The 9,970-nt window shown below is 37.5% G+C and overlaps 1 protein-coding gene across 3 annotated transcripts in view; it reads left to right on the top strand.

Annotated features, from left to right (window-relative positions):
* GSTCD (glutathione S-transferase C-terminal domain containing) overlaps window positions 1-9,970 on the top strand; it is a 93,836-nt gene that overhangs the window by 4,125 nt on the left and 79,741 nt on the right. For 2 of the 3 annotated variants that reach the window (XM_035894668.1, XM_035894674.1), the window contains exons 1-2: window positions 4,878-5,554; window positions 7,210-7,671. In XM_035894668.1, the coding sequence (XP_035750561.1) occupies window positions 5,144-5,554; window positions 7,210-7,671 (873 nt within the window). In that variant the 5' untranslated portion in view covers window positions 4,878-5,143. Of the gene's footprint in view, window positions 1-4,877; window positions 5,555-7,209; window positions 7,672-9,970 lie in introns of those variants that run through there. The other variant, XR_004842063.1, reaches the window with a different exon arrangement.

Raw genomic sequence — 9,970 nt, forward strand, 5'->3', positions numbered from 1 at the left:
AGCAGGAATATCAGCTAATAAGCTTATCTGTTCTTGTTTGAGGATGGTACCTTTATCTAAATAATTTGGATTTTCAATTGGGTGAAATAAAGAATTAAGTGTGAGTATTGGAAGGAGAGGGAGGAGCAAACCTGAGCAAATTGACGAGTGAATCTTAACCTTCATTAAGTCGATAGAGTTTTAAAAATAGTTAGTTTGATATTTGAGCCTAAATGATGCATAATTTAGCATGTTTGTTTGGGCTTCCTTTGAATTTAGATGAAAGTTCTTTGGCAACTATAAAGGAGACGTGTCCCTGAACCACCATGCTGGGCATAGCAAAGAGGAGAGAAACAGAGGGAGGATGCAAACAGGAGCTTTAACTGCAACATTTCTTTTGTTTTCCTACTGAGTGAAGCTCATCTTTTCAGCCCATGAAGGTTAGCTGTGGAAACACAAGTATTATTGACCTAAATGGACCCTAATTAAAATATAATTTGTTCCATTCCAGACAGTAAGTTTAATAACTCAGATCTAAATCAGTAGCAGAACAGGGAGTATGGTTCTGGGAAACCAATTTCAGTGTTGTAGCACTGCAAATCTGAGCAGAAAAAGGACTTCTGTAGGAGAAACAGCAGTATGCTATACGAGAAGAATTTGGGACTATATTTGAAAATAATGGGACAGTATATTGCAAAGATGCCTTCAGGTCAGGTACCATGAATGCTTGCGGGATCAGGACCTTTAGTTGAGAGAGATCTGATTGCCTGTATGAACCAAAATGAATTGCTGTCATATGAATGATGAAATGACAGATTAGTTTGTCAGGGTCTGGAAATCATTTGTGTATATATGTACCTATTCTCAGATTTAAGGCCCAGTCTTGTGCAATATGCAATGTTCTTAACTCTCCCTGAAAACCAAAGAAATGAGACATTTGTATTTTTTGTGATGAGAGCTGGAGTTACCTCCTGCTCTGGAGTTTATTCTGCTGTTAAGTGTAAGATATTAGTTGCTTGTGCTTTTTTTTCAGAAATTACCAATTTACAGTTTGTTTTTATTTGATTCAGTATTACTAATTGGGATGATTAATTGTTGCTGTATTGATACTGGCACTGTTTATGTGATTCTTTAAAAAGGAAATTCTCTTAATTTTGACCATAATTTTCATGTTTGGATTTCCTCTTCAACCATATGAGAGAGTCTAATTAACTGAAACAGCTGCTTTAGCTTAACTATTCTCCTCCCCTTCACCTTGATATGTGAATCCTCCTCTAAAACTTTTTATGAGTACTTTAAAAAAAAAAAAAGCAACAAAACAAACTGAGTAGCTAATGAATGTTTTATGAGTGAATGATATTTAAAATTTTTTGTTTTGGGGGATAAATGCAACTTCAGTGTGTGCACAGAACCTAGCTGAAGGAGAATCTAGCTTTTGGAAAACTTACTAAAAACAACTGCCTATCCCTACTAGAAGAAAATGTAGAAGTGGCTTTTTTATATATCAGAAAAATTCAACAGCTGGTACTGCAACTTCACTAAGAGCCCTGAGATTCTTGTCAATGAGCAATGAAAGCCCTGGTTTTATTTTGGGGTTAATATAGCTACCTGTGTTTGAGCAGTTAAACTCAAATGATACTGAGCATTGTGCTTACCTCTGTAGACCTGTTCGTTGCTCCTTTGTACTTCATGGAGGTGAATCATGCAATTCTGTGGAGAGTTACTGGAGAACTTTTTTCTCCTTTTGGGCTCATGAGTAGATAATTACGGGCAGGTACTGGAGGTCTGCTAGCCACTGAGTACAGCAACTTGTGACTGTACTGGTCAGTCTTAAGTGAGAACCCCTCTCAGGCTATCTAAGCTTATTTCAAGGACTGCTAAGCCTGTGTGAGGTGGCTTTACCTGAGGAAGGACAATACAAGAAAGAGCCAAATCAGAGTCTGAACTGAGTCTGGAGAAGGTATAACTGACAAGTTGTGGAACTAGAGGGTACTAAGCCGATTCAGTGTGATACCAAGACCAGTTGACGCTATCTAGGTCTGAGCCACCACTGTCAAAACAAGAACTGTCCTGGGCTCCCTGTCACCTGCAGTCGCACGTTTCTACCATGTGCTTTACACAGGCACTTTTGTGGCTAGATGCTGAACGACATTAATTTACTGCTCTGGCTGAGGGGGAAGAAAAGTCGTGGCCTTTCCTTTCTGCCCAGAGTAATTTTTTTGCTAATCAATTCTACAAAAAGTTCTGATTTTACAGTGTGAGCATAATGCTGCTGTGTAAGTAGATCACAAATGTCACTGATTCTGTGTTCTTTCTGTCTTTGTAGAAGTTCACTTAGGTTCAGAAAAATAGTTCAGTCTCTCTCCTATAGCTCACCATGTTGCAGCTGAGTGGTGGTAGATTACTGTGTATGCTCACAAAAAATTACTTTGAGTTTTGAAGAAGCTAGTAACCACCCTCAAGCTGTCTGGCCCAGCTGCCTCCCAGAGGTTCTCTCTTCAAGGCATTTAGAAGAACAGATCTTTCCTGAGTATACCTTTGCTTCAGTGCAAAATCCAGAGCCTTACCTAAAATGGTTGAGGGAAGTTGACTTTAAGTTAAGATACTATGGACTAAATGAAGTGAGCTGCATGCATATTCCTCTTTTCCAGCACTGTCAAGAGAATGGAGTGGATGACATCTGCTTATCCTGCTTCAGCAAGGTCCTAGTATTGGTTTATCTGGTTTATGCGACTTCTGTATGTTTACCTGAGGATAAGAATAGTTGAATTTGACCAGACAAATTTCAAGTCTCATTTCAAACTTCACGGAGACAGGTGGATTAGTAGGATAGTGTCAGCTGTGGCATTTACTGGGTTGAATACACAGCAGACCAATAACCAACAAGTCATTATTTCCAATCAGTTACTATCTCTGGGACTGACTGATGGCTGCTATCTATTACTCATTGCTACTGGGTAGAAGTAATTTTGTTCAACAGATTGGAGGAGAATTCACAATGACGGTGTTCACCCTCTCATCTACCAGTTTTCACAGCAGGACGTTTTTGAAATTTTAATCAGTAGCCTGATTAAGTAGTGCTTCTATCTGGGCATCTTTCAAGTATTTATTTTTTATTTTTAGTCTAATGATATAGTGTCCTCTGTGGGGAAACAGTGCTTCAGAGCTGATACTCTGGATGAAAATGGGCAAGGGCCGATGTACCTATTGAGAGTACCTGTGTGGTGAAAAGGTTAATGTTTTACTTGTGCAGTCCTGAGTGATGGATTTGGAATAATTTGTAAGAAAAAATGATTAACAGATGGGAACTACAGAATAATACACTTTGGAAATAGAAACCTCTTCAGAATTTACCAAAATATTTAGCAGTTCTATACAGCATGATAATGACCAAAAAAGCTGATTATGGCCAGTAAGATCAACCAGAAGAAAAAAGTCAGTGGTGAAATGATTTGTAAGGTGAATATGTATGCCTGAGTGGCTTGAGTGGCCAGGGAAAGGTGGGTTGTATGCTCTATGGGTTCCCATGGAAAATAAAAACAACCCAAATGCATATGAGGATACTATTTAATGTTGAAAGAAGTACTGTAGTCGAGGATATGAGTTTAAGTGCTAGCACCTGTGGATTTAGCAGGTAAGACTAACTCTGCTTGACTAATCTCCGCAATGTTACCTTCACTATATAGTTTCTCCCATAGAGCTGTACTTACAGTATTGAATCTGTCTTGACTTACATGCTGTAAAGATTTATCCAAATAAAATAGCTTTTAGGGAAGTAGGTATTTCATTATGTATTGTACTAGTCTTTGTGGCAGGTGTATTAATTAAAGAAAAGCAACAGTGCTATTATGTTGAGCCACTGTTGTTCTGAGACAATGTCATGTAATGTAATGGTTTAAAAATACTTCACTATAACAATCATCGTTATGATCTTTACTTAATGGCAGGTGGACTTGATTTTATTCTTCCACTGCCTCTTTTTGGACAATTGATTTGGCCCAGTGCTAGATGATCTAAAATAGTAAATTTGATGTACACGTCTACATGGAAAAAAAAATCCAATAATCTAGAGCTATGAAATGAAAACCTTTTTTGCTTTTAAAATAATTACGTCATATTCAAGTAACTGCACAGAGGCCTTACTTATCTAGACAGTTATTTGAAAGACTGATGCTGTTCCAATGTCAGTTGCGCTTTATATATATGTATATAAAAAAAATACTGACTTTTCTTAGCAACGTTCAGATTTCTTTCACTTTTATTATAAAGCTTTCTTCTATAATGATTGTTTTAAGAGTGCCATCTAGTGTCTACAGCTTTTCAATGCAAGTGATTTATAAGTTAATGGACAATTTTATTGGGTGATAGAGCAGAAAAATTATTGCATCGTTGTTTTGTATTAAACTGGTGTGGAATAGTTTAACGGGAAAAATGTAATTTTTAACCAAGTATAAGGAAAACTATTTAAGTTTTTAACATAATGAGAAGACATTAGTTTCAGCTATGTTAACTGCTTTAAAGTAGTTGTGTGTTTGAGGTGTTAATATAGCATTCTTGAAATTAACGTTTTTTTTCTTCTTATGTGTCCTCTTGACCTTCACTTAGTATCTTGCCAGGCTCTAGATTACTTTTTAATACAGAAACCAGTATTATTTCCCTTGGCCTAAATTTTCTAACAGTTTCAGAAAGACAAATGTGTGTTAGGAAACTGACTGTTGTAGATATGTGCTCAGGAACTTGTTTTTCAATAATATATGGTTAATGTTGTGGGAGATGATTGATTTTTTTTTTTTTTTTTTTAAAAAGCCTTGCTAGAAAATGTTTATAAACTAAAAAAGTGAAAGGAAGTATTTTCTTTTGATTTTGTCTGGTTTTTTTTAATGTCAAGAATATGCTAAAATGTAAAAAGAAGTTTACACAGATCATTTCCCTAATAGTGATTTGGAGAGATGCTGTATATATGAAACCATTCCTTTCTCTCAAGAAGGCCCTGCAGTCCACTTATTCAGGCAGGATATCTTTAATAGTGTCTTATGTTAAAATCGGTTTTAGCAGGTAGTGGTAGGATCACTGTTTCAAATCCTCTTTTTTGTCCTAAATTCTGTATTCTTTTATGAACATTGTGTATTGATTTCTTTTTCAGGAACTTCAGCTCAGGAGGAAGATGAAAGATAGTGTTGCTGAAGAACATTTATATTTGGGTTTTTCTCATCAGTACAGAGATAGTATCTTTCCTCTTCATACATCTATTTCACTGTTTTTGCTATCCTACTGTGACTGCAAATTTTTCAAAGTTTTCTTAGTGCCGACTGGTGAAAATGTGGATGATCAGCCTGTGACAAAAAAACTCCTTGGCGATCTTGAGGTCCATTTAATCTCCAGACGTCAGCTTCCAGTGGTTGTGCAGAGCTGCTGTTTACCTGCTGTTGTTGTGAAAGATGGCAAGTTCTGCCGAGCTGGGCTTTCTGTTGTCTTAAGGCATATAATACAGAAAACATATGAGGCAGATCCATCTAAAAAGGATGTTTTGGAGCTCTTAGGTTTTAAGAAGACCTGCTTAAAAGCCTGTGCTGAAGTGAGTGCATCTCCTTCTTTTAGGTACATTAATAGGGTTTCTTAAAACAATTAAATACTCTGAATTAGACTCTTAATATTGATGTAAACTAAGTTCTTTTAGCAAGAAACTTAATTTGTGTAGAAAATGAAATTTCCTCAGTGGAGAAGTATCTGTATTTTGGCATAAAGATGAACAATAGCTCTTTTAAGATACTACTTTTTAGCAGCACAAAAAGAATCTTAAGATTCAAAAAAATGGGTCAGATCTTTGTTTCATGTCTAGCACTATAGCATCAATGAGTTATAAAGTACAGCTCTTCCAGTTTGAAGTGAACTAAGAAATACCTAATTTATTGTTAATTTTGATTTCAAGAGCACTTTGTCACTGCCAAGGCATGCTGCTGGCTTATGTTTAGCTTATGCTTACCAGGGTGTCCAGGGCCTTTTCAGCAGAGCTGCTACCTGGCCACGTAGTCAGTCCCTAGCCTGTGCTATTACAGAGCTTTAGTCCATCCTAGATGTGGGATGTTTTAGTGAGTTTTGGGAAGATCCTGTCAGCCCATTCTCTAGCCTGGGTAAGCCCCTATGAATGGCAGCCCTTTTTTGGAGTTTATTGACTGCTTCTCTCAACTCGGTGTCATCCTGGATGTGAGCATATTTCATCTCTCCCTCCAGGTCACTGGTAAAGGTAATTAAATAGGATAGGCCTCAGCCTAGACCCCTAAAGAGCTCTGCTTCTAACTGACCTTCAGGTAGAGTGTGAACCACTACTACCCTTTGAGTTGGTATTTCGGCCCGTTTATCATATAGCAGTTTACTCATCTGGCAGTTCATCCATCTAGACTTGCCTTCCTCGCTCCTCTCAGGAGGTTGAACTCTACTGTAATTTCATGATTGCTACGTCCATGGTTGCCATTGATTACTGTGCCTCCAGCCCAGTTCATTCCTGTTGGTGAGTGGAGGATCTGTGGAAGCATATCCTCGTGTTAGTCCGTCTAGCACTAGCGTAAAATAAATTGTCCCTGGCATCCTCCAGAAACCTCTGGTTCTAATCTCTTCTGGGAACTGCTGGAAAACTTGATTCCATGTTTCAGATGGCTGCGAAGTGAGTAAACTGAATAAGAAAATACAAGAGTTTAAAAGCTTTAAAACCTTTAAGTACAGATAATAAGGCAAAGAGGACAAGGATAAGAACATGAAAAAAAAAGTAATTTATTTTAAGGTGTTGTTTGGTTAGACTAAAGTTTTTTGATGTTGCATGCTACAACCCCACTAATAATATAATGCATTTCTGTAACATAAATGTGCTCAAAATCTGTTTGCTGTAACATTCTGGTTTTATTACTAGCACTTGATGGAGATGACATATAGAAATTGATCACAGCTTTGCTTCTAGTGAGTTATGCTGCCACTGTAATCTTATGCCAATAGTAAGGAATAAAAATAAGCTATACTGGATAAGTGTTCATTCTGTTATATATAAGTTTTAGCTTCCTAATTCTGCTATTGCAAAAGTAATAAAAAAATACCTGAGCTTCCAAGATTATCAAAGAATGCATTAAAAGCTGGATTTCCCACTGTTGGCTGGAATTTCTTTGCTTAAAGTGTGCAAAAAGGTACCCTGGATTTTTTCTCTTTCTGTAGTGACATTAATTACATAAATTTGTCTGACAGGTTAGCCAGTGGACCAGACTTTGTGAGATCAGCATACCTCTGGCTGTTGAAGGATTTTTGTCGGCGTCTCCCGAGCACTGTCAAACTATTCCTCCTGACATTTTACAGCTTGAAAGGAAGCTTGGAGAGCCTGTCCGAGTACATAATGATGACAAAATTCGAAGGCAAAAACTTCAACAACAGAAGGCAGGTGCCAAGGCTGCAGTGCCTGTACTTGGTAAAGAAGCAACAGAGGAAGGAAAAACAGTGGAAATGCATGAACAGCCACTCCCAAGTTTGGAACTGAGCATAGCTTTCTCCAAGCTACTTGACCAGGAAGTATCAGATGCAATCAACAGGGAGGCCCCCCACATCAGGAGAACAAAAACCTCTGACCTTCCGCTTTTGGACCATGTTTTTGCAGAAGGGCTTTACTTTACCTTGGCAGATATAGTGCTTTTGCCATGCATCCATCAGTTCTTGGTAAGACAACAAATCTGCAAATATTAAGTAGTGCATATGTAATTTTTTTTAAAAAAATAGAAAGCTGTAAAATGTGTTAATTTAAAATGTATAGTGGTGTTTTGCAATGTGAACTTAACCTGAAACAGAATTTTTGTCTCTGTTTCTGTACAAACAAAAACCAGGGATTGGTGAGATCACCAAAATTACTTCTAAATACGTAGTATATCAATACATAGAAAACACTGATAGCTATTAAAATATGCTGAAATATTTTGGCACCAAGTTGCCCCGAAAATTCCTCCATGGAAATACTTAAAATGGACACTTAAAGTACATTCTAATATGCATAAAGCAAAAGTAGGTAAGCATGACCCTATTTTCTTGCTTGGATTTAGTGTACTAGATTTATGACCATGACTCAAGGGATATTTACTAAATGAGACCATTTTATCTGTGAGGAGTTTTTTGAGATTTGGAATTTTGATTCCAACAGAAACTGCAAATTTTAAAAGGAAGGACAGTTGAGAATGGTATAATAATTTTAAAGTACTGTAAGGGATGTCCCCCCTTAGAAATTTAAAATGGACACTTAAAGTACATTGTAATACGTAACCTATTTAAATTTTGGTTTCAGTGTACTGGGGGGCAAGGCGAAATGAATTCCTACCAAGTTTGTTGTATTTTTACTACATGAATATTATCTGAGTTGGAATTCTTTTAAGCAAAGACTTAAAACTTTATGTAACTTTATCTCGACATGGACAGATATGCCTAAAAGAACCAAGTACCTTCTAAGAAAGTAAAAATGCCTTTTAGGGAGGCAGTGAATGGAGAGAGATTCAGGGACTATGGTGGCTTTTTAGAGGTCTAAATCTATGACTTCCCTTACACATACTAGAGCCGAAGAGGTATTTGGGTATTGATTAGGTGAAGACTTCCAAAAGCATATTTGTTTATGCTGCTGGTATGTAATTTCTTGAGATTCTCTTGAGACTTTTTTTTTTTTGTCTACAAGTTTGTCTTTCTAAAATACGGTACACTATGACTTCCAATTTGCTTATTTCTTCTCATAGTACGTTAGTTAATCTCTGCTGCTGTTTTCTTCTAGTTCCTAGGAATGACTTCTTTGTCTGGGACAAAACATTCCTGTGTAGCCAACCCAGCTTTAGTCTTTCTCAAGTGAGTGCTTTTTATCAAGCTCTCCCACGAAAGAAGCCAGTTTCACTGCACATCTGTAGATAAAGATGGGTATCTAGGACAGCATAATACCTACATATCAGCAAACCTTTTATTCTTCTGTACAGTTTTGTTTTCACAAAACTTAGTCTGTATTCTTCTTCAAGCAAGGACTGATCACTGTGACCCTGCTCAGAAATGGGGTGTTGTGTCTAGGGAGCGAGCTTCTTGGGAATGTACTTCAGCCCCTGAAACTTCAGTAATCTGTAGCCACTAAAATGTTTTCCACAGTTTGTGGAAGGTCCTTTGTTTACTGCAGGGAAAGGAGAAGTTCCTTGGAAAAGGTTACATTGCTAGAAGCTCTCGCAGTGAAGTTTATAACTGAAAAATTACGATTCTCCTTGCAGTCTTGTGCGATTGGCTGCTTAATTTTTTTTTTTATAGAATTTTGTGTTACCTGTATGGTCCAATAATGTACTGATAGAAAGGCCACACTTTCCTTTAGGGGACTTGAGTGTTCTATCAGATTGTGTAAGTGTTTTGGAAATGCCAAGGGTGTGGTCTATTCAAAGATGCCTTTGTCTCTCTCCTCCTTTGCAGTCAACCTAGCACGTTCCCAATACTGGACAAACACCAACGCACTGTTTTCAGTTGTCTTCATCCTTGTCTTTTTCCTTCATATCAAGAGGTTTTCACAGGACAATGAGGAAAAAGAGTGTGTGCTAGCAGAGTAACATGGACACTGTATATAGTGGGTATATGCAATATTTCATTCTGAGTGTAGGACTGTTTTGTGTCTTGTGATGTGTTTATCTCAAAAGGCCTCCCGGGCTGTACATGGAGGAATTTACAATCTCCAAAGGGTTTCACCAAAACCAGAAAAGTACTGACACAGGTGGCAGTCAGGGCACCACATGGAATGTGGAAAACTGGGGAATGTATCTTTGCTCCCTGACATAGAATGTCATTATAGAAACACTGTCGCAAGTGGCAAAGCTGATTTTAGAAGTTCCTGTGCTCCAGGATGCAGTTTACCAGGCTATTGGTTGTGTTAATGCGACTGTAATTTGAATCAGTCAAATATTTATCTGTCTGTACCTTAAGATCTGTTAAAAATTTATCTCACCCCTCTTGTAGGGAA

Source organism: Egretta garzetta, unplaced genomic scaffold (assembly GCF_000687185.1).
Source record: "Egretta garzetta isolate BGI_Z169 unplaced genomic scaffold, ASM68718v1 scaffold620, whole genome shotgun sequence".
NCBI lineage: Eukaryota > Metazoa > Chordata > Aves > Pelecaniformes > Ardeidae > Egretta > Egretta garzetta.